General features: G+C 48.5%; 1 protein-coding gene across 2 annotated transcripts; it reads right to left on the bottom strand.

Annotated features, from left to right (window-relative positions):
* Window positions 1-22,376, bottom strand: ENOX2 (ecto-NOX disulfide-thiol exchanger 2). 2 transcript variants are annotated; one of them, XM_057397987.1, is made up of 15 exons: window positions 22,224-22,376; window positions 17,891-18,034; window positions 17,152-17,283; window positions 16,080-16,235; window positions 14,472-14,678; window positions 12,812-13,045; window positions 11,790-12,002; window positions 10,132-10,238; window positions 7,741-7,855; window positions 6,549-6,730; window positions 5,615-5,722; window positions 4,716-4,772; window positions 3,420-3,528; window positions 2,587-2,672; window positions 1-644 (listed from the first exon to the last, which is right to left on the bottom strand). In XM_057397987.1, exons 1-15 carry the CDS (start codon window positions 22,243-22,245, stop codon window positions 513-515), a joined length of 2,004 nt encoding a protein of 667 aa, XP_057253970.1. In that variant the 5' UTR covers window positions 22,246-22,376; the 3' UTR covers window positions 1-512. The 2 variants fall into 2 exon arrangements, with proteins under 2 accessions (XP_057253970.1, XP_057253971.1); XM_057397988.1 differs by having other exon boundaries at window positions 17,152-17,280.
* Between the last annotated feature and the right edge of the window lie 2,783 nt (window positions 22,377-25,159).

The raw sequence follows: 25,159 nt of genomic DNA, 5'->3' as shown, positions 1-25,159 counted from the left end.
ATGGTGTGAAAAAGAAGCAGTTGTTTGGCTTAGAGAACTTGGAGCCACCTAAATCTGTTTAAACATACCTCAGGTTTTAATCTTAGAAATGTCTAAAAAAATGCCTTTTTTTTTGTCTCCTTTGGTGGTTCTAGAAACCAGAAAATGCCTCTTTGCTCTTCAGGACAGTCTATGGCTGTTCCTCCCAGTAAAAAGAAGGTACAGGGTGAGAAATTTGGGTACACAGAACACATACAACATTGGCAAAACAGAACAGTCACCACATTGTGCTTTGGAACATCAGACATGAGCTTCTTTCACCAAATATATTGAACAGCACTTGCCTGTGAACAAATAACTGATCAAAGAGGCTACAGAACTTGAAGGTTCTTCCAGTGCTGCTCTGGACTTAGAGCTTCACTTCCACTTCCCAGCACCTGAGCCCACGGATGTGCAGGAGTCAGCATGAACAGAGATCAGAGACATCCCTTGGCACATGTCTCCCACTGTTGGTTGCATCACTAAGTCAAAGCTCAAGTCATTTTCAAGCCATCAAAGCCACAAAACTTCCACCTTTTCTCCAGGCTGGCTCCAACACCACTCAGCTCCTGCCTGAACGTGTTCTGGAGGCGAGTCATGAGAACTTCCACTTCTGCAGTGCAGATCTGTGAAATCAGAAGGAAAATGGCACTAAGAATGAAGATGCTTTTGGTTTTGGAAGCCCTGCAATGACTGGTGGTGACACTCGAGCTCAAACATTGCTACAGGCTTTTCCTAGACATCCTGTCCAAATCCTCATGCGGATAATCAAATGGGGATAAGCGTGACAGCTGTGCTACGGCCACACTTCAGGGTGAGATGGCTGCAGATGTAACACACACTAGAAATAAGGGTAAATATGCTCCATCCCTGGCAGTGTTCAAGGCCAGGTTGGACAAAGCCTTAAGTGGCATGGTTTAGTGGGAGGTGTCCCTGCCCATGGCAGGGGGTTGGAACTGAATGATCTTAAGGTCCTTTCCAACCCTAACTATTCTATGGTTCTATAAGAGGACTATCCTAATTCTTTCCACTGTGAAATGCAAGGTAAAGGACTAAAAATTCCCAAGTATTTAAGTAACTGAAGAGTGAGCACTTTTATCACTGCTTCGAGAACAGAGCTCTCAGTGACTGGGTACAGAAATCAGGGATATGGGATTTGCACTTTCTGAACAAAGAGACCTGAGCAGGCAGCAGACCAGTGTGTGTGGCCAAGGGTCAGCAGTGAACCAGGCCAAGGCCACTGCAGAGGGTCAAGGATGTGCCTTTCACAGGGCTCCTTCTGCTAAGCTCATTGTAGAAACTCTCTGTGGGCTTTTTCTAAGCGGTAGGTTCCCAAGAGGAAGTGCTACAAGTCAGATGAAGGGTTTGAGCGCATTTCAGCAGCCCCAAATTAAACCAAGAGCAGCTCTTTGCCTCACACAACTTCTGAAGTAGAAAGAGATGAATTATGAACTATGTCTCTGAAGGGCTGGAGGGAGCCAGGAAGCACAGGCCAGCTTCCCCAGGACAGGGAAATGAGACAGCAAGCTAGAAACAAAGCAGCTGAAGACATTCCAAGCACAAGAGGTGATTCCCATGCTGGGAACTTTAAGGAAGACAACTGAAGAACAGTATTTTAGAAGAACAAGGTGCAATTTCCTCAAGCATTCAAAAGCCTTTGCCCAGTCCCTCCCTGTTTCCTTTGAAAAGGAGCCTGAAGCCAGTGATGCACAGAAATACTGCAGGGAACAGCAGCTTTGTGTTGTGCTAGGCAAAATCCATGAGCTTGTTATAGCCCTTCTCAACTCCTGCACCCAGGAGCTGATCTCTCCACTTAGTACAGAGCCCCGTGAGCAGGGACTCAGTTCAGTGCTTCCACTTCTGTAGTGTAAGGCCCTTGCACAGCACCCTCCTAAAAATAACTGCACTGACAGCATCAGAACAGTCAGCCAAGGCCCAGTGAAAGGCTACAGGAGCAGAAATAGGGAAAAACATTGCTCAGAGACATAAAACCAATATGACTGCTCAGTTTACACAGGATATACATAAACAGTGGCATGGTAGATGTTATAAACATTATGCAAAGCCGGGTTATTTGCTCTTTTCCTTAGAGGTCATAAAGCTAAGGGAACAAAGGCAGCAAACTTACACAGAATAAACAGACATTTTGGACAGAGATTTTAAAGATGGAATTCACTGCTGCAAAATGCAGCTACCATCAACGGGCTTTCCTCTGAGCAGGGACATCTGCAGTGAGAACACCATCTTCAGCTCCGCACTGAGGTTAACACTAAGCTGCGTGAGGGCTAAACCAGAAGCTGGGGTGCTTCGAGCAACCTGCTCCAGTGGAAGGTGTCCCTGCCACAGCAAAGGGTGGGCTAGATCTTCAGAAGTCCTTCCCAACCCAAACCCTTCTGGGGTTCTAAGTTCACCCCCTCCCCTGTCCTCTGGTAACAAGTCACTGCCATTAGCAGACACCAGTTCTCACTGACCCTGCAGCGTTCCCAGGGAGTGAAACTCTTTCCCAGCCACAGGGACTGGACACACTGCCCAGGCTGGCTGGGGAGCTGGAAGTGTCAGCACACCCACCTTGCTGTCCAGGCGCTGCAGGTAGGAGCAGATGTACTCAATGCTTGCTCCAAACGGGTGCACATGAAGAAACGTTGAAATTATTCCTGGGGAAAGGAACACCACAAATGTCATTCTCATGGCATCCTCCCCCTCTGCCTGCTCTAGGGAGACCCCTCCTGCAGTCCTGACCCAGGGCTGGGGCAATACCACCACAGGGATGTGGAGCTGTTGAAGCGAGTCCAGAGGAGGCCATGGAGATGCTGAGGGCTGGAGCAGCTCTGCTCTGGAGCCAGGCTGAGAGAGCTGGGCTGGTTCAGCCTGGAGAAGAGAAGGCTCCTGAAGGGGAGACCTGAGAGCAGCTCCAGTGCCTAAAGGGGCTACAGGAAACCTGGAGAAGGGCTTTGGACAAGGGCCTGTAGGGACAGGACAAGGAGAATGGCTTTAACCTGCCAGAGGGGAGACTGAGATGAGCTCTTAGGCAGAAGCTCTTCCCTGTGGAGGTGGTGAGACAGACCCTCCTCTGTAAGTTACTGTCTTCAGTGACACCTCCCAGAAGAGCAACCTGCACTCCAGTCCCTGCTGACCTGAGCTGTCACTCCACACAAGCAGTGACTACATACTTCATACCTGTGTGGGTTTGACTGAAAGGTGCACAGCACAGGATTGTCACGGGAGGAATGCACAAGGTGAAACCCTGACCCACCAAAGCTCGAGGCTTTCTTTGCTTCCAGGACTCCCACCTCCCCTGGCATAACCACAGGAACAAAGGGTGGCCAGATGGAGCTGCAAGGCCACCTTGAAGTAAGTCCCATCCCGTTCAGATCTCCAGCATCATCACCAACACAACTCACCAACCAACAGGACTTCTCGTTCCGATTTCACAGGGCTGTTGCTCAACGTCTTCTCCACTGGACAGTCCTTTTCCTGGCTGCACACACAAACCCTGGATGCACTGCTTTCCTGCAAGGAACCCCGTTCCACACTCAGCAGGCACTTACACGTTAACCAGCAGCCTGGTCAGCCACAGCAGAGCCTGTGTTCTTGTTCCCCTGTTTGAGTTACTGTGTTCACCACAGTGCTGTAGGGACTGCTTATTTTGCCAAATGCTTCCAGCACAGCACAGCTATGGTCATGCTCTGCCTGAACTGCCTGAATCAAGCTAAGTAAGAGTAAAAGCCCATGAAATTAAGCAAGACGCCACAACACACACTATCAGCCCTGTTTGCTGGTAGTGTCTCCTCCAGAAGGGCCCTATTTTAAACAGTAAAAGAAAAACAGGCCAGAAAGCAAGCCCTGCAGTGACCAAGGCAGAGCAGATGTTTATTTTTCAGATGCCTGGACTGAAGCAATGTGATTGATATCAAGTGCCCAGTGGCTGCCAAGGGCTCAGGATCAGACTGTCCTGGACTCCAGTTTGTGGTACTGAGCTGAAAGGGAATTTCACATCATTTATTATCCTACCAACAAACACAGTCTGGCAGCAATGCAAAGCCCTCGCAAACACTCTTTTTTTCCTAACGGAAGAAGCAGGACTCCCTTTTATACCTAAGCTTGATTAAGAATTCCAGTGGTCTGAGAGCTACAGACAGCTATAATTGGAAACAGCCTCCAGCCACTAGCAAAACACTGAGCTTGGGCCAGTAACAAAGGCAGAATTAAACAGTCCCTTGAGTTTGCTTCGCTTCTTATGCCAGTGCAATTCTCAACTGCACAGGACAGAATCTGTGCATCCCTGGCCTGAGCAGGCTGTAATCTGCTTCTACAGGAGAAAGAGAAAGTCTGTGATGTGGAAATGGAGCTGGCTTCAGGCTGGCACAGGGGCTTCAGAGTGTCACATTGGAAATACCTGCTCGCACTTGGAGATCCAAAAGGTGTTCTTGCAGGCTAGTTGAAATAACAGTGCAATTATCTTGTACACCGAACCCCATTTCTACACCACAGTGCTGCAAATACCTGCTGTGCTTTCAGTCAGAAGCTGTTAGCATTGAGTAATTCAACTATTTCAACTTGTACATAAACACAGTCCATATGCACAACACACACTTCACAACAAACTGCAGAACACTGCTCATTTCACAACGAGGTGTCATGACTTCCTCAGTAAGGTATTCTGACCCAAGTACCAGAAAAGAAACTCTCAGACTTACATTCCCTTGACAATCAGTTGCATCTCTCTCCTTGTCCTCTTCATCTGCGATGCTTTGCTACACAGAAGTAAAGAAAAAACATTACTGATGATAGTCTTTGGTATCAGACACTGAAGCTCCTGCACCAAAGATCTCTGGGATACAAAGCCAATTTTAGTTACTAGACATTTACCTTGCCTAACTCATGGCACAAAAAGGAGGGGCTAAAGTCTGAAAACCTGAGGCAAGACCTAGCATTTGGCTCTGTGGTCCTCGGTGAGAAGTGCTACATAATGCTTCTTGTCTATCTGACATAATTGTGCCTGTGTCGTAGACGACCAGGTCAGTTTAGATGTGTGTACAGGTCCACAACCAGAAGATGGGGGGATCGTACCTGAGAAGAAACTGTGTATTTATGTTAAGAATAAGCAAGCATAAGAATATTGTAAAGCTCGCAAAAACAAACTTTTAATTCAATAGAGTTTGATGGAGCTCAGATCAAATCATGTCCCTGAAACACACCTAAAAATCAATGTTTGATAACTGAGACCTTTTCTTCTGATTTTTCAAAGCTCAGGTTGCAGAAAAGCACATTCCAGCTGAATATCACTGTGTATTATAAAATGGAAGTTGATCTTTTATTCATACAGTTGCTCATGTAGATGGTCTCACTGGTGAGACCATCTGATCGCTGATAGCTTCATGCACCAAAGCATGAATGTTAACTGGTGTAAATATAAAGCAACGCTACTGACATACATCCTCCAAAGTGTCAGGGCATTTTTTCCGCTCCTAAGCCTGGGCAAGGCATCCTCTATGAGAGTGCTGAAGGACAGAAGCCCCTCACTGCACTCATGATGGACCACGAAATCCCAAGACTGCATTTCCTACGGAGAAAGGAGCACAGGGATGGCTCCTACCTGCTCCTTCAGGTTTTCCAATAATGTCTCTATTTTTAGTTTGTCTTCTCTCACTTTTTCTAACTCAGCTTCTTTCTTCTTGTATTCATCTTGTATTTTCAAAAGGTGCTGGAAAAGAAAAAGATAAACTCAGTTCTTAACTTGCCTTTCACCTCCTGCTATTTAAAGAATATAAAATAAATAAGGGCTTTTCCATGAAGACCAGGCAGATCATACTCAGAACAACTAACAGGTTAAGTATACACCTAGAAGAAACCTTTTCTACAACATACTTTAGAAACATCTTTACTTATTAGCATCCAAAAAAAGCACAATTTGGGAACATGGGGCAGTAATTCCATCAAACTCTCACTGTCCCTGAACTACAGCATGTGTTGTGTACTGCACTGTGCCCTGACCCATGTAAAAGCTCCCCCAGCCTGGGTCATTCTAGGGCCAGGCCAACAGGCAGCACATGGGAAAGAGCAGCCCAGAAACAAGTGACACAGAAAAGTCACCTCAGAGCCTTCCTAGATCTCTGCCCCCATGTGAATACAGAGGTGTCTGGCAGTTTAAGGAAATACTCTAAAACAGCTACAAGATAAGGAGATGGGAACCACATTACTATGCTGGTAACCAGGACCTCATACAGTTACAGAATGGGTAAGCACAGACTTGGCACCCCAGAACTCAGCTGGTGGTCAAGCAAAGAGGAATTCAAGGAATCCACAATCCATTATTGTCTCCATGTGACTTACGAGTTCATACACAATCACTGTTCTCAGTGTTTGGTTGTTGGGGTTTTTTAGCAACACTGGGTATGACAAAGCTGCTCCCCATTTGCCAGTTTTGATCTCACTGAAAACCAAAATGCCTTTTGTTTGTGTTTCTAGTCCACATCACAGCCCCTCTGTCTTTGGAGCAAGGTCACAGCTACAGAACAGTCTGGGCCCACCTTCTGCATCCCCTGCAGAGCCTGCTGGAGAAGCTTCATCTGCTGCTCCTTGGTGGTGTCCTCGTCCCTGCTGGCTTTGCCCTGCTCCTGCTTCAGCAGCTCCACCTCGTTGCGGTAGGCATCCAACTGCCAGCGTAGGCTGTCATTCTCTTCTTTCAGGGCTTCTACCTGCGACACCAGCGCTGGACAACAGGCAGGTGGGATCAGAGGTCAAAGAAGTGGGGGTAGGAAGTCCTTGGGTGCTCTGCCAGCACTCCTGCAGCTCCCAGTACCCAGCTACAAGCCCCAAGAACCAAAATGAATTTTTCCCAGCCACTGTTTGTGGTATCTCTTTACAAAAGAAGCTCCTCAGGACAAAGAGTACATCTCAGCACTGATGCAGTATTGAAGTTAGAAGAAAAACAGCAGCCAAAGAACATATTGGGGTGAAATAACCATGCTGGACACGGGTTTCCTAACCACTGGGACAGGCTCCACTGGCATCTTCAGTTAAAAAAATGTCTCCATCAAGTCACAGCATCAAACACCTGCATCAGTCTGGTGTCCTCAGAGGGCTTGATAAACTCAGGAATGGGATTATAGAACATTCTGGCTACAAAGACATCTTCAGCAGGTATCAAAACACACCCAGGACATGAAGGGCAAAACCTGACATCCCATAGCCTTGCTACTGACCTCTGAGACTTGGACCAGAGCACATGGAGGTACCTTTGCTTGGGACTCACACACTGTACTCAGGAGACAGGGAAGATCCTGCATGGGAAGAGGGTGGGTTTGATCTTACGGTTCTCACTCATTATCCCTGGCAGGGAATGTGTGTTGGACACCAATCTGCCCAGCTGCACATCTCAAAAGGACAGCAGGCAAAACTCAGTAGATTAAAAACTGTTTTTCCTCATCAGAAAACCAAGGGGAAAATGAATTAACTTCCTAAAATGGATCTGGACAAAAGAAGGCAGTTTCCAGGGTGAGCTTCTGCTCTTTATGGATGTGAAAAGCTGACACATCACAGGGGGGAATGACAAGTGCTGGCTACAGAGCAAGTAATAGAGAGAAAATGGCTCCAGGCAACTGCAGCTGATTTGGTCTGCCTGTGACAACTGTGGGGTACAAAACACCCAGAAAGGGGCTCCTGAAAGAAACCACTGAAGAGACAAGTACTTAGTTTATGAGCTTTAAAAAGTGATTTTACCCGATTCTTCTGTTTCTTTCATCTCTGATGGATCTTCTATTTCTTCGTCAGACATTTCCATTTCCTCCTCTCTTCGAATACCCATTAGCTCATCATTATGAATATTACGGATTTCCTAGGATTCAGAGAGCAGAGGGGGTTTAAGTACAGATTACAGGGAAGAGGTTGGCTGGAGAAAAAATTGCTGATAATCTAAGTCTGCAAAATGCAACTCCACAATGCAAAAGAGAGGAAATGATTAAAAGAAATTGGCACAGACTATTAGATCAAGGATAACATCTTGCAAGAGCCAGTCAGTGCTACCAGTATCACTGACTCTCCACCTCCCTTCCTCTGTGCCCAGGCAGGCAGCTAGCCTTGCCCACAGGGCAGTTTCTTAGTGAACCCTCCCCTGACATCTGCTGTGCCCAATGTCCACACGCCTGTTCTACACTCACTCAACCCTCCAACACAAACCATTCCCTGATCCTATGATTCTCAGGAGCCAACAGCACAGCCTGAGCTGCGGATACACCAAACTAAAACCACTATAGCTGCACACACACCAGAGAGTTTGACCACAGGTCCACCAGTTGGCACTGCAACTATCTGCAGCCCCCCAGCCCAGTGAGCTCTTCTGCATGACACTGATCTCCCCTGAGCCCAGACACCTCTCAGGGTTACCTCTCAAGGATGAGAGGTCCTTAACCCAGCATCTGATATCTGTAACAAGGCAAGGAACATTCTACATTACACCCAGAAGTGTATTATGTGTTAGCAATATCTTTTTATATATGACATATATGCACACAGGCTATAGCTTAGTTACTGAAGTGTAGCTAGTGTTTGACCACTGTCCAACCACTCTTTAATTACCAATTATTGCTTAATCACTATTCAACTGCCATTTAGTTATCTTTCAATCATCAATTATCATTTCATCATCATTTAATTATCAATAAAACCTTCTTAGTTAACCCCACAATGGTTAATCATCAGTAACCAATCATCAATAATCAACCCTCACTTGAGCAAGGCCCTTCCTAAGCAAGCGAATACACTGGCTAGTGGTTCACCAGGTCCAAGCTTCCACAGCTTCTTACCGCACTGCCTGCAGCTACAGGACTTGCCAGCACTGCCTGAGAAAAGCACTTGCAGTCACCATCAAGAGAAATAATTCCCTGGCCTTGCCTAACACCTCCCCAGCACATGCCCACACCCTGAGCCAGGCTTGCCTCCGATGTGGTGACCCACTGGAATGCATTATGCCAGAAGATGGACCAAGGAGATGCATCTTGTGGGTCCACCTTCCTTTAAGAGAAGACCCTAAGCTGGGGGAGCCCAGCAGGCTGAGCCCAGCAGCAAGTACTCCTGGAAGAGGCCTCATCAGCGGTCTCACAGCCTCTTCCCATTGGGAGAACTTACCTTGGAACAAAAGACAGCTCCAAATGGAGAGCGTGCTCCCACCCCAGTCATAGTAACCAATTTCAGCAAGCAGGAAAGAGCAGAAGCACACTAGGGCTCAGAGGCATAATCTGATTGAATAACACCTGACTTATCAGGTATAAAGCACAATGTTTGCTCCTCCTTTAGCTACTACAAAAGGTCTTGACTCGGTGGGGTTTGGAAAGGAAGTCCCAGAAGGGCAGTCTCACAGGGAGACTGCAGCTGGAAACTTCCCAGGAAAACAGTCAGTGATGTGAAATAATCTTACAGGTGAAAGTCAGCTTCTGGCTTTGCTGAGATGGACTTGTTTTCCTGGTTTGGAATAGGGACCTTGATACCTGGGGAAAAAACACAGAACCAAAAGAGGGAAGGGATGCCAGCCAGAGGGACCTGGCCAGGCTAGAGGACTGGGGCCATGTGAACCTCAGGAGATTTTTCAAGAAGGCCAAGTGCAGGTATCCATAGGGGCTGGGGGATGAAGGGTCACCACCTTTAAATCCTTTACTCCACTAGCAGTGTCACTGCATGGGATAAATGCACAAACACAGGAACATCCCTCCCTCAAGTTTTCCTCCCTGTCCAGCTGCAATTATTTCCACCTCCCACATCTGTCAATAAAAATGTTGTAAAACAGATCTGATGATGCTCAGAGTTTGTGAGGTTTCTCTTGTTATCCGTTTACATCTCTCTAGAAATTCCTCTTGCTTTAACATTTAAACCAGAAGCAAACAGATCAATAATTACTAATGAATGATTGTACATACAGATGTCAACGTATTGCTACCAGTAACATAAATACCAAGAGAAAATTTATTACCTGTAACCCGAGAGTCGACTGAGCAATTCCCATCTTACAGTGTGAATGAACGTGGTGTTATCCACACGAACACTGTGCAAACTTAACATCAATATCCTGACAAGAAAGTGACTGTGCTGGAGGATCTAACACAAGAAAAGATTACCAACCTCTGCTTGTTTGCACCACACGCTGATGTTCTTACGCTGAGCTTTCGTGAAATGGTCCCAAGCCTTTTGTTTGGAGGCAGAATGGTACACGGCCACTATCTGCTCGACTGTAGTATCAAATCAGCAGTCAAATCAGGCCAGAATATCATCCAGAGAGGGCGAACAAGAGGAGTAAAGGAGTAAAAAAGTGGAATCAGGCAGGTGGTTTGGCTAACCTTCTCTTATAACACTGTACTGTGCTGAAGCTATGCTCAGGGAAGGGACTCTGGGCCTGGAAAGAAAAGTGTGGACTTCACCAGGCCAGTGTCAAACACAGAGTAAGGGTCTACTGAGAAAAGAGGCTGCTGTCAGTGAAAAGCAGGTAGGAGCTCAATGCACTGGAAAACACTACTCAGCACTGCCTGCGAGTGTAACAGTGCTCCTGGGTAGCACTGGCTCTCTACAACAGGAGGTTCAATACGACTGTGAAAGCTGGGTCGTTAGGTGGTCCCCTGCCCAGCGGGTGCAGCCCCACAGAGCAGCATCACAGCCTGAACACCACATCCCACCTGTGCTCACTATGGAAAGGGGATTTTGGCACCAGCCACCGACCTTCTTTGCTCCCAAGGTTTATTCCTTCTATTTCTCTAGAAAATGTGCAGCAGGTTTTGGCGATCCAAAGTGCCTCTCCTTGGATGACAGCTCACCCAACAGCAGAGAGCACATCCAAATCTACCCAACTTATATATTTTTATGCTTGTGATGTTGTAGCAGGTGTAATTCTTACAACACAAAATCAGTTTTTTGCTGCTTAGCTAAAGCTAAGAGTGGCTGCGCTATCAGAGTGTGCTTTACAGCTCACAGTGGCATGCTGCTGTCTACTGCTACTTACTCTGCAGTGCTTACTGTGCTTCCCTCTGGAGCGTGTGCCCATGTTTCTTACCATAAACAGGATTCAAGAGTTTTCAAATAAATCAAGTGTCAAACAAGTAACAGTCAGAATTACTGAGTAGAAAACTAGAAGATTGCTCACAATCTAGCCCAGGGGCTCAAGGAGACTTGGTACAATGGGAAGAAGGTGCTCTAGAAAGCAACGAGTGAAAAAACTATTCAGACTTACTAAGGAAAGGATGTGCGAGAGGCAATGAATGGTCTGAGGAACTGTTATAAATCCCATCCTGGAACTAACTATAGCCATGTCTCTTCATGGTTTACTAAGTACTGGGATTTGGAAGACTCAGGTTGGAAATGTTGTTCTGCCACAGGCTTTCAGTTGCACCTGAGAACAGGGTTTTGGGAACACTCTGCTGCATCCTACCTTTGGTGAATAAATCCTGCACACTTCGCTGAGGCACCAGATTACCAGGGACTTACCTTATCTGTGCACTGAAGTGAAGTTGAAAAGATGACAGAACTATTAACAGACTATAATTAGAAGAGGAAAAAAAATTAAGAATTCATTCTCTCCTCCCCCCCACAGGCGGACTGTTACTCCAACAAAAAGAATCACAAGAGAGTTTTGCCAAGTTACTGATACATGCTGATAAATTAACTGTAGCTGCACAGTGATGCTGCTTCTCTTCTGGAGCCCTTTTAGTGTGGCCTCTCCAGACTCTAGAGATTAAGCATCTTCTCTACAAGAACAGACAACCAAGAGTCAGTGTGGAAACACTACTCACACTGCACCAGAATCCCTGAGAGAGCAAGTTTGAATTTCTCTTTAGCTTCTTCCATCTCTTTCTCATGAGCTGCTTTCTCATTCACCAGCCTGCGAACATGGCTGTTGGCCGACTGGATCATGGAGTAGAAGTTGTTGGCAGTCCTCCTGTTCACTTCGCCACGTTCTATCCAGGTCAGCAAGGTCTGGATGGCTTCCAAGAACTTTGTGTCATCTGCAACAAAGAGGGACACCTTTACACCATGGGACAGGGGCACCTGGGCAGCTTTCAGATCCTTTAACTGCCAGCACTGCTGAACTGCTGAACTGCTTTTTCAAATATCAGCTTACTCCATGTGGATAACCACAATTCTTTAAGCACAGCAGTAGATTTAGATTAGACATTAGGCAGAAACTCTTCCCTTTGAGTGTGCTGAGGTGCTGGTACAGGGTGGCCAGAGAAGCTGTGGCTGCCCCTCCCTGACAGTGTTCAAGGCCAGGTTGGATGGGGCTTGGAGCACGCTGCTCTAGTGGAAGGTGTCTCTACCCATGGCAGGGGGTTGGAGCTGGAAGAACTTTAAAGTCCCTTCTCACCCAAACCAGTCTGTGATTTTATCATTATATAAGACTATACAAAGGAAGGCAAGGCTAAGATCAAGCTGACGGAGAAACCATTTGTTGAGGTGAAACAAGAGGAGGACCAACTTACTGGAAAATTTCATGTGTCTATTCAGATGTACTCTTTCATGAAAAAAATACCCTCCAGTTCCAAAATAACCAGGCCACACACAGCTCTTAGGCTTCAAAGAAGGTCTTAGGGCTTACATTAGCCCTTGTAACATGAACAAAAGTGGTTTGGAAGAAACTGCTGCACTCAAGTAAGGGTTGTTTGGAAAGAAAGAATTCTGAAACAGAGATGGCGAGGATCACCGAGGGCTCCGTGTGCCCATGCTCATTACAGCTCAGCAAGATAGCCACTGGAGAACACAAACCTGCCCCAGCACCTGCACAACGGTGGCCACGGCCACAGAACCACTCACTCACCTTTCAGTTTCTCGGCGACAACGCTGCACTCATGGTCAGAGTAATGCACAACGGGCGGTGGGGAGGGCGGGCGGAAGCGCTCCTCTTCCAGCTGCCTGCGATGCCGCTCCTCGCGTGCCAGCATCCGCTGCTTGCACTCCCACTCATACAGGTCGTCCCGGGCCTGAGCAAAGTCCACGTGCAGGCGCCCAGTGTCCTTCTTGTCCGTGCTGGAGCCCAGCCTGATGCGATAGCCTGGCAGTGGTGACAACAGGGTTCACGTAGGATCAGTGACTTAGGCTCCAACCACCCACCAGCACCCACCTCCCATTCCTAGAGAGCCAGAAAGCCCCTCACCACAGCAGTTTCCCGAAGAGTTTAGTGCACTTGGAGCGATGCTGGAAAAGGAAACTTTGGGATTTGCCTGTGCTTTGCATGTGCAAGGCAACACCTTACATGGGCACACTCCTCTCCACACTAGCAGGTACTTTGGCTTGAACAGCAACTGCTTAATGGCAGGTAAGCTTTCAAGCTAAGACTAGACCTCTCGGGACTAAGCCCAGATCTTCACATGGAGAAGGCAGAACTGCCTTGGATTCTTCCACACTTTCACAAACTCCTGAAGTTGGAGGTGGGAAGGGGAGACTGAGAGGTGAGACACAGCAAAGAGGGCCAGCATGGTTTGCAGGGCTCCTGTTCTGAAGTTTCACATCAGACACGCCAGAAGACTCTGCTCTGTGGTTAAGAAAAGGACACATGGGATCTATGGAAGAAAATCTGAGCTCCAGAGAGACTTTGGACAAAGAACAAACCCAAAAACAACACTTGTGTGTGGAGGACACTGATGACTGTGCATATGACCAATGCTTTCAGCAGGAGAAACTATGAGGCTAAAGAGGCTGTATTTACATAGAAGCCGTAACCACAGACACACAGCTCTTACTAACAGGGCACTGCAAGTCTAACTCGATTCAACAGTCTCTGGAATGAGACGTAACACAGCCAGCTCAAACAGGCTACAGGGAAGTTTCCACTATTTTAAGCAGCAAAGAGCATTCCCCTGCCTTATCTTGACAATCTCATCTCTCTGGAAAGAGTGTGGCTTTGGAGACAGAACCTGGGTTTGTTAATACACTGAAAGAATCCATTTGGAAGGGATTTCAGCATGGGAACAAAGTATTGCTATATTTTTCCAGCATGGTGAAGGGTCAGGTGGGGAGCATGGGCTGCTCAGGGCTGATGCGACCAGCACAGCAGATGCTACCAGCACAGCAGATGCAGGCTTGGCTGGAAAGGCAAAATCTGCTGCCACAGTCTGTGAACACCACCCACAAAGCCTCTGCCTCCACGAAACAAACCCCAGGCAGAATGAGTCCATGCGTTTCAGGGAAAATAATACTGTCTTAGCATTAGCTAGACATTTATCCAGGAAAGATGGGGATGGCCTCAGACTGTACCCAGTATTTTGCAAGGGTTTGCAGCGCCCAAGGTAAGAAAGCATTGCCAGCTTTCCTATTAGCAGCTCCTTTCATGTGTTTAACCAGAAACGCAAGAGCAGCAGAAAAGAGGTGAACTGACACATTAGACAAACCTCGCAACTGCAACAGAGCCTGTCATGAGAAAGAGATCACACTGCTGTCCCAGGACTGTAACCTGCCATCCAGGACAGAAATGCACCTACCAGAGAGATAAAGAGCCTTGTCCACCATGAACTCCTCAGCAAAGCGGATGTGGCAGAAATTCTTCTTGCTCTTCCGAATGGCGATGACTTCCCCGCACTGCTCAAACACTTCCATGATGATCTGCTCGGTGCTGTTCTCTGGCAGCCCTCCAACAAACACCGTCTTACACCCTGGGGGCCTCTCCCTTGTTGCTGGAGGGGGAAGATCTGAGGAGAGCAAGAGACAGAAAGCAGAGCAGGTTAGTTGTGGGGTTGTCAACACACTTTCCTTTCCCATGGCCATCTCCCCAGGTATGGTTGAGCCACAATCACAACTTCCTTCAAACACATACCCAGCTCCACTGCGCACAACCTTAGCAAGCAGATCTATAGTACTGCTGAGGTGCTGCATGACGATAAGTACTTTTACCGGCATGCTTCCAAACAAACTGCTCAGGAGACTGCAGCTCTCCAAACATTCTCCCTGGCACAAGCAAGGGCTCTCTGAGCTCCAGTCATAGAACACGAGCAGCACCAGGACCTCAAAACTTCATCATGGGAGGTGCTGTGAAAGCACAGCTTAAAGGACTGTCCTAACACAAATACATAGAAAATGTAGACAGAGGATCCTAAAGGACAAAAGTATTAACGTTAAGGGAAGGTCATGAACCAAATTTTATGAAAGGAAAAGATGAAGGAAATGGGTACAGCCAAGAGGTGCAGCAGGAATTAATGTTGGCGCTTACTTTTATGGTTAAAATGAACCACAGAACATAAAAGCAGGCTGACAGTTAAGTCGAGTTTGCCAGAAGCAGCCTGCCAAGTACACTCACCCATCTGCATTGCTGCAGCACGCATAAGACACTGCACGAGACTGCAGAGACTTGGAAAAGTGGTTTTCCAGCACCAAACCCATTCCCATGCTCAGGTGCCCACCTGGCAAGTGCAGGAAGACCCCCCCACCCCAACTCAGCACATGAACTGGCTTGTCAACTGTTTCCAGGACAGCGAGACAGGTCTGCTTCTGGGGATGGTGAACAAAGAGCTAAGTCATCAGGCTGGGCACTGATGGAGCTTTATTTAAATTACTGGGCCCGAGAGCCCAGACTCCCAGTGCTGAGAGCCCATCAGGCTCGGGTGCCATCTGCTGGCACCTGCTCAGGAACTAGACATAGACACAGCTACAAATACCTCTCACAGCTTCTCTGTGTAAGGAAAATGTCTTAGTTCCCATGGAGAGCACTGCTGCTAAAAAAAAACCGTCAAGTCCTTGGTTTCTATTGGTAATGTCAAGCCTGTCCTGAGCTGGCACAGCCCCACAGGCTCCTGCAGAGCCACAGCTGGGCTTTGCAAGTCCTTTAGGGAGAAGCCTGTCCTACACCTGCCTTCCATGGTTTGGAACCTCTGCCTCCTCTATACTTGAGGATTATTGTTACTGCTTTTTGGGGTGGGACAAGAACAGGCTTTTCCTATTGCTCCATCAGCTGCCTGCCAGCACCTACTCACAGCCACTCACCCTGAGCAGCTATGTCCAAGCAGTGTCACAGCTGTTCTCTCACACACAATTTTTAACGTATATACACATATTCCTATATAGACAGATAGAAACAGGACAAAACAGACAATTACGTGGGTTAGGTGGGAAGAGAGTGCAGCTTTTGCAGTGAATGATCTCCTTCACAGCAGGCATGTCTGGAGGGATGGGAGGTGGCACTATCCCCAAGCCTGGCATCATCGGGTTGATGGGAGGGATTCCAGTCATCATCCCAAGAGCAGGATCAAAATCTAAATGAGGGAGAGAATAAGGGAGTCAGGTTGTGGTTTGGACTCATGCAGCAACTGTTTCCTCAGACAGCAATTAGAGAAGTCTCCCCAGTGAAAATTAACTGAATAAACAACTCAGAGGGAGCATCAAAACAAAAGAACTTTAGATTTGTGCCCTTAATTTTTTTGCACTATTTCCTTGTTGATTGCCTCAGCCAAATAAATTTTCTCTGTTCAAATAAATTATTTCCTTTTCCACTCCACAAACACCATCTCCTACTGCCAAAACCTTTCCCAGAAAGGTTTATCCACATAAAGAAATCCAGAAACAGTGTAAAACTTAACCCAGCCCGGTTTCATTAAGTGGTTCAGCAGCGTGGACAGCTTGTGACATGGGGTTAAGGCATCATCTGGCAAGCCAGAGAAGTGTACCAGCTCCAGCAGATAAGAACATGCAGTAATTCTGGGTAAAATACACAGAAGCATTTAAGGAAACACCTCACTGATTTCCTTAACCTACTTGACTTGTTTCTAGGCTTCAGTCAGCCCTCTGACTACATCTAAATAGTATTTTACCTTGATTTTGCTCTTACATTTGCCTCCAATGCCATAAAAACTAAACACAGCTGTGGGAGGAGGGTATTTTATCTGTTCAGCAGTTGTGAACCCTGGGGAAGCAATACCTGTGGGCAGCCACAGGGGAAGCAGTGCACCTGGATGTCACGTGGAGACGGCTCATGCGTCTGAGAACGTCAGGAGCTGAGCTGTAAGGACAGCAGGGCCCGCTGGTGCTGTGAGGGGGAGGTCTTAGCAAGAGCTCCTTGCTGCCTATTCATGGGGTTAGTCCATGCTAGGAATTTATCTAATAACTGAAATAGGCTCTTCCCAAAGCCATGTCTGAGAAGAGAGGCAGGTGCAGCCTGGGGGAGCCTTGTACCTGGCAGCAGGGGCTGTCCTGTCATCCCTAGAGGAGCCATCCCCAGGTTGTTCATTGCAGTGGCCCAGGCGGTCGGGTCTGACATTGGCAATCCCATCGGAATGTCGAGGTTTAGATTTCTGCCACCATCTGCTGAGAGCAGGAAAAGTGATTAAGAGCTTAGTGCATTCTTAACTCCTCTGCAGGGCACATGCTGCCCAGCCAGGCTCTGCACTAGCAGCATCCAAAACCAGGTTTGAACCTGGCACATAGAAAAGAACTAAATGAAAGAATAAACCAAAACTAGTGCTGTCCCTCTTGAGCAGAGGACATTGCACAGAGGCAGTGTCTATAAAAACACTGCCAAGTGCATCTGCATTACAGTCTATCCATTAGAATAAAGCTCTAAGGGGCTTTAAAGGAACACTGATTAAAGGCAAGGGGTGTGCTTTGATTCCTCACAAGAGATTTCTGACCAAAGGACAAACATTTAGCACAAACTGTCATAATTGCACTGGATTTGTCAGTGAGGGCAGTCTGTTCCAGCATAGAGCACTCCCACTGCCATCTGAAAGTGTTTCTCCTCAATGCTCAAGGGGAGATGAAGCAGAGACAGCAGCAGCACCAGTGCTACCTGCTCAGAATCTGGCAGAGTGATCTGGGAACCCAGGTGGAGCCACAGACATTACACAGATGTGTGGCTGCTCAATCTCAGCTTCCATGGCCACCTCCCCAGTCCCACTCCCGCTCCCCTGCTCACCCGCAGGAACATTTGCTCTCTTCCTCTTCTTGCCCAGATCACTTCCATTCTCAGCTGAGCTTTCCAATCCCAGGGGTGGCACAGCGCTGCCGAGCTGCCGAGCCTTGCTGCTGCTGGCAGCATCAAAGGACACAGGGTTTAAGCCTGAAAGAGAAAAATACACTGCTTTTTTTACACGGGTTTGCGATGCTTCAGGATCACAGTAAGGAGAGAAGTGCCAGTCCCAGGCACAAGCAGCCCTGCAGGTCCCAGGGGGAGCTGTACTTCCCTTTTAGTGTCCTCAACTATACCTCACCTGATGTCACACTGACACCACTTTAAAACATTGCTCACAACAATTAATCCCAACAGTCCTACACAAGTCAAACTGTTCACCAGCATAAACCTGGGGGGCATCTCCCCTGCACTGTGCAGGATGTCAGGTCTGGAAACTCAGAGGCCAGATGATTTTTCTAGTTCTTCCAGGAATACCTTTTTAATAGTTAACATTTCCACCTCATTTGTCACCAGTTGGGAAGTCACTTGAAATTATTTACTAGCAAAACCCAAGGCACATCTTGGATGATCTTCAAAGACATAAGGTGCTACTGCAGTTTTAACTCAAGGAGTCTGGCAGGCAGCTGTCTCCCACAGGAGAGCATTTCTAAGGGAAATAAAATTGGTATTATAGAAGCCCAACTGTAAGGCCCAACAAAACCAGAGCAAAACCTGTCCATTGCATCCATCAAACTTTAGGTCTTCTCCCACTCAATTACACAGGGCTCAAGAGGTTTTGATGAACAATTCACAAAGCTGGGCAAGACTGAGGGCCTCCAAGGGGTATAATGAAACAGAGCAAAGGCAAATACATCCTTAAACAACCAACCACTGCATAGAGTAAGAAAAGCCACTCATTCAGACTTGAACTGAAGAGAAATGAAGAAATATCATTCTGTAGCTTCCCATATATTTCCTAATTCAAGGAATTCCATCCACTACAGACCAATTCTGTGCTAAACTTACTGCCCTGAACTGAGCACTGAGTTCATTATTCCACCTGCTGCCATGCTCGGCACTCGCAGGGATGCGAGACTGAAGGGACACAAAAATATCCAGTTGTATTTATCTTTTTGTCTGCAAATTCCCTCAACAGTCAACGGAAAAAACATAAACCAAATCCTCTATGAAGTGATAGACCCAGCTACATCTCTGCTACGGTGTGCCTGTGTTCTGGGCGGAACATTAGAACTAGAGGACCAAAGGCAACATCTCAATGCACTGATGGCCCAGGGTATTTGTCCCAAACCAGGAGGAATCCAGACACTGCAGCATTGGGATTTCTATTCCAGTGGATTCCACTTCCAAGAACTTGTACGGCTGTAAATAGACAAGGGAATGGACACAGGGAGCCTGAAGGGCCTCCTCCCTCAGTCGCTGAAAGGGGAGAACACAAGAAGCCGCCAAAAAAGAAGCTGCATTCTGCTGGCAACAACAATAGTCATGCCCAGCTCTGGAAGATGCCCACAATGCTGCTGCAACACCCCAAAGGCAGAATGTCACCGAGGTCGTGACAACCAGGGGAACAAACCTCCAGTGCTGCAGGTTAAAAATAGACAGGCCACAGCACAGGAACTGGGCAACTGAAAAGGAGAAGCTGTAAGATTTACCTCTGTTGTTATCCAGCTGATGGGACAGGCAACATGAAAATTGGGAGTGTGTTTTCCTGTGCTTGGGTGTGGGGAAGGATGCAGCTGTGCAGGGATACAGCTGGACATTCGTGCTGCCAGGCTGAAATGGACAGACACCCTGCTCCAGTTGTAGGTGACACACATGGTGTTAACCAACACACCTCAGTGCAGCTTGCTAGAGACCAGCGATGTGTGCCCTGCTTCCAGCATGCAGATCAACAAGAGGAGACCCAGAACAGGTCAAGTCACTTAAGACCTTTTCCACACAACTGTTTTCCAGGAGCTTGTCCCAGCATGTACTGGTGCAGGCGGTCATTCCTCCCCCAGGTGGGGGACTAACATCATAGGAATCGCCTAAAGGTGACAGTAACATAAGTACAAGTTTTGTGGAATGGGTTTTGGGGAAAGTCAGGTGAAGTCCAGTGTGAGACCAACAAGGACTTCCAGGAGCCCAAGATTAACTTCCACAGGCACTTTGCCTTGTTTTGCTCCAGGCTGTGTGAGCAGAGAAAGCCAGGAGCTGCTGCTGGTCACTGAATCAGGTTTTCTACCCTACAATTGGTACATGCCATGATAGCAGCCACCTTCAGACCCAACTGCCTCCTCTACCATTTCAGTAAACTGCCATTCAGCTGCAGCTCCAACCACATCATGCTGGATACAAAGAACATGCACAGAAGAAAGCTGAAGCTGCAGAAAAGCATCTCTCCTGGGCACAGAGCAGGATAAAAGCAAACAGAATCAGCCAGTGCGACTCTGAGGCACCAGCACAAGCCCTTTCCCTTCATGCTGACCTTAGCAAAGCATCCTTGGCTGTGCTGGGCTGGTCAGCACAGCAGGGAAGGGACCAGCATGGGAGCAAGCCTCAAGGTTTTACAAAGGTTTACTGAGGCTCTACAGAGCTGGCCAGGAAAGGCAGAAAGCAGCAGATTTCTGTTTGCAGTGAAGTGCTATGTGGAATGTAAGCAGGGAAGAGAAAAATTAGGGGTTTCAGTGTGCGATCAATGTCAGCATTTCTAGAGTGATACACAGCAGGAGCACTGGCATGTCCTTTACCTCCAAGCACACCCAGTGTGTATCTCTAGCGATTCTCTGAAGGGTGAATTTTGAGGAGCCCAAGATCAGGCGCTGCCATAATGCAAGGACTGAAAAAATTTTAAAATCAATTTAAAAAGAGATAAAATCTGTTTGTACCAGAAAATTCCTCCCTAGCAGAACAGATCAGGAGGAACAAGTAAGGCTGCTTAAGGCTGAGCACAAATGACTGCCAGCGAGTCCTCTCACATGGCAGCATGTTGCTGTAGGTGGTCTTCACCTCTGGAAGCAGATGCTGAGTTATTTCTGATGGCAGGACAGGCAGCAGCTTCCCACTGTCCTAAAGAGCACTGCCACCACCTAGCTCTGCCTGGCCCTGGTGGACATCGATCCTGGGCTGTGCTGCTGCTATATACAGCTCCAGCTTTCACAGCACACGTTTAGAAAGGGCCTTGAGAGAGACTGGGAAGATCAAAATGTTCCAGACATAAATCAAAGGAAGTATCTGCCCTCACCGGGTCCCATGCCAGACCCTGGGCAGGACTCTTCCAACTACTAGTTCCTGCTAACAGAGCTTGGCCATTTGTCTTCGTGACCAGTGAAAGCGACATCAGAAATGGTCAATATGAGGTGGAAAGCACTGATTTACAGGTCAACCCTTCACCAGGAGCTGACAACCGAGCTCCCCGAGCAGGGCGGCCCTGGCCGTACAGGACAACAGCTCCCCACAGGACCTTTGCAAATCTTCCCTGCTGGGTTCACTAATGTTGAACTGGACAAGAGCAGGAGCTCTGAGCACAAGCCTCATGCTATGCAGGATGCAGAGCACCTCACCCTGAAGGCACCACACGCTGACAGCAACCTCCCACCGCTGCCACTCATGCTCCAGTGGCTTTCTTGACCTTCAGCTAGTAAGAAGCAGATATACAAACCTCCACCCTGCAACTCAAAGAGAAAGCTTAGTAACAGGTACTCTGAAACTGTCACATACCCGAAAGCATTTTCATGGTACACTTAAAAAGCCAGTGAAGACTGTACCCATCAAACTGCTCTTATCCACCATCACGAGGAACTTCAGAAATGGGCTGACACAGGCTTTACTATAAATATGGATTTACCTTTGCCAACACTGGTAAATATATGACATAAGAGTTACTCAGCCTGAACAGAGGTCCCTTTTCTGCACAGAATAAAGTGGACCCCAGAATACAATCTGCCACCTGATGACACAGCACTTGTTGTGCTAAAGAAATGCATATTAGAAGAAACCAAAGCACACAATCTGCAGCAATCAGAAAACACAGAGGAAAGAAAACAAGGAAGGGAAAGGAGATGCCAAGGCTCTGAAGTTACATTTTGACACCAAACATTTGCCTTCCCAGATTCATTCCCAGGTTCAAAACCTGCTGTTGGACTTGTGCACTCTTTTCTACTGTAGTCTCAGCTTAAGTGCCATGGCTAGAGCTCTACAATCATCAGTTTGATCCCAAAGCTGGCTAGGCACACTGGGGAGGCCAGCAGACTTCCGAAAGTTACTTCTGTCCACTCCATACACTTCTGTGTGCTACCAGCACTGACCAGACACTGAGGGAAGCACGCTGTCAGGACAAGCACACAAAGCACAACTTCACCTGCAAACTGCACGAGAAACATGGCAAGATGCTGGTCATATTCCAGGATTTCAGCCAGTTCTGCTGCTCCCAGCTTGCTTATCTGTGGAAAGGATGGAGCTCAATGTTGAGCTCCCACACAAGCCTCCAAGCACAGAGGGGAGCTCAGGTCCTAATGAGAGATGAACTGACCCTGCACTTCCCTGGGCGCCGAGAGCACAGCTTGGGACTGGAGCTGGCACATGGCAGCTCCATGTGTCACCATCAGTCTCCAGGGCCTGGCACCAGTAACACATTCTGGGCTGGGGGGGAGGTGGAAAGCAGGTGGAGGCGTGCTGTGTGTCCGTCTCACCGCGGAAGGGGTTTCACACAGCAGCACTTTCAAGTGCCACCATGCAGTTAAATAAACCCTGTTTGCATGCCTGAGATTAGCTGCGCTGCACAGGGTAATGTCCTGGTAATCCCCAGTGGCAAGAGGCACACTGCTCACCCCCTTTGGATCCGGAAGCTTGAACTCAAGAAATATTAACGTCAGAGAAGTTAATTGTTCCAGCAATGCACTCAGACAGAGTCCCTTTCTTCTTGGGCCCTAAAACCAAATACATAGCCCCAGCAGCAAAACCATGGAGAGTTACCAAATTGCTGAACTGTGCCCTTTACTTCCTGTTGTAACTCAAAACAAAGGGAAACATTCTTTACCAGTATGCATATGCACATATGCATGCTATGTGCGCTGCACGCACATAGGTGTGTGTGCACAGCCCCCACACCAAGGCACCATGGAGTGTTTTTGGAATGCTCTGTCAAACCACCTTCCCTCTCGACACAGCATCTAGGAATTCCTTTGTGGTAGCACTGGGATTTCTGGGGAGTGAGCAGCTCATCCTCCATCCCCTGGGTGCAGAGGGGATGCGCCTGGCCCCAGACAGCTCTGCCATTCAATCCTCCCCGTCCTGCCAGCTCTACTCCCAGCACATTCCAGGGAAACACCCACCACTTCCTAACAAATGCTCAAAAGCTCACCTTTTCAAAAATACATTTTGAAAGGTGAGGAACAAAAAGCTGTCAGGCAAAGTGAGGCAGCAGGCAAGACTAACTGCACACACCTACTGCAGGGGGATAAGAGAAATGAAAAGGAGAGGAGAAAAGAGGGAAGTCCCAAAAAGAACTCCAGCAGAAGCAGCAATAAGGATTATTGGAAAAGTCCTGGACCAGGGGGTGAGTGCTGCTGCCCAGCCAAGAGCCTCAGAGAGGCAGCACTAGCACGAGGACCTGGATGGGATCAGAGCGGCAGGATGCAGCATGACACTGGAGGAATGTCAGTAGAAAAGTCGGGGATTAGGGCAGAAATCTCACACCATCTTTGGAAGGTGCAAAGAATGCCTCTCCAGCAACACCTTATCTCTGAAAGTACCCGGAGATAGAACTTCACCCCTTCTAGGGGCTCGAGTCACCCGTACCAAAAACATGACCTTAAACTAAGAAACCTGACCCTGCGGCAGCTCAGGCAGAGCTTTCAACAGCTTGAGACAGAGGGCTTCTTAATGAGAAGTTATCAAATCCATCCAAGAAACACCGAGAGTCAAAAGCCAACCAGTCAGCTTCCAGAGTGGGAATGATGCGAGAGGCTGGAGTGAGAAGGATGCAAGTCTGCTAGATAAACTCCTGCCCAGGCTGCCTCAGCACTTACCATTGTCTGACCACTCCACTGCCACGTTCTGCAAGCTGGAAAAACTGATTATTGTAGCTGTGCAAGTGAAGTACAGGGGAGCTAGAAAGTGTGTGGATTAACAGGTAACCTATGTAAGGACTAACACACCTGGCACTGAAAACAAAAACACTTCTAGGCAGCAAGATGTGAATCTACATTGGTGTTAACAGCTGGACTTTGCACACACAGCCAAAATGAGGGCAAAATAATTGAGACAGTACAAAAGAAGCCTGAGGGTAATGCTTAAGGAAGCAAATAAACGCATGCATGTGCATACATATGGATGGTAGGCAAAAGATATTTATGGAGCAGGGCTGTGGGAGAGCTACAGCCCATCGGTATCTGTGGTTACTGGTATGAGCGTGCCGGAACCTGACAGTGCTTCCTACGTACAGTCTGGCCGTCGTGAGTGGATCCAGCATAAGCTGAGCTGGGCATGGCTGAGCCTGCCACTGCTCCGAGAACTCAGCCAGCTACACCCAACCATTAACACCGTGACAGCTACACCCAGCTGGTGAGAAGCTGCTACCGCTTTGCCCCCGTTCTTCGCAACCCAACCCTCCCGCAGCACCAGAAGTGCCCCGTGTGGCAGTCCCGTCAGCTCAGCAATCACTTCTTTAAGCACATCTCACTTCGCCGACCCCTCAAAGCTACCACCCGGTGCCGACTCGATCACCAGCAGAAGGCAGCCTAGAGACTCTGCCACCGCAACTTAAACCCCTCGGAGCAGCCCCCCCCCGCCAGCCGAGCGACATCGGAGCTCTGGAGGTGTCACCACCAGCAGCGGTCCCCGGAGCTCTCGGGACCCCAGTGACGGCGATGGTCAGCGAAAGCCGCCCCGAGCCGCCTGCACCGGCCGGAAGCCAACCCTCGGCCGGCTCGGACATGAGGGGCGCGGGCTCGGCCTGAGGGGCAGCAGCACGCACAGAAGCGGAGCGCACAGCAGGCCCCAGTGCTCCGGGCCCACACCACCGCCCTCCCCGGCGAGCAGCACCGGGCCGCGGGCGCAGCAGGCCCAGGCGGCCGCTCCCCCTGGAGGTCTCCCGAGGCGGGGCTGAGCCCTGCTGCCCGGACACCGAGACCTCGCAGCTCGGCACGCCCAGCCCTAGCCCCGCACTCACCGCCAGGGCCCGCTCCCGGTCCCGGTCCCGAACCGCACCCAGCACCTCCCCGTCCGCCCTCCGCGAACATCCGCACCGGCCCCTCCGCGCGCCCCCGCCACAGCCGCCCATTGGCTGTCAGGCCG

Source organism: Pezoporus wallicus, unplaced genomic scaffold (assembly GCF_028554395.1).
Source record: "Pezoporus wallicus isolate ANWC-B61680 ecotype Strahan unplaced genomic scaffold, APGP_CSIRO_Pwel_v1 contig_11994, whole genome shotgun sequence".
Lineage (NCBI taxonomy): Eukaryota > Metazoa > Chordata > Aves > Psittaciformes > Psittacidae > Pezoporus > Pezoporus wallicus.
This window is presented reverse-complemented; position numbering and strand designations above follow the sequence as displayed.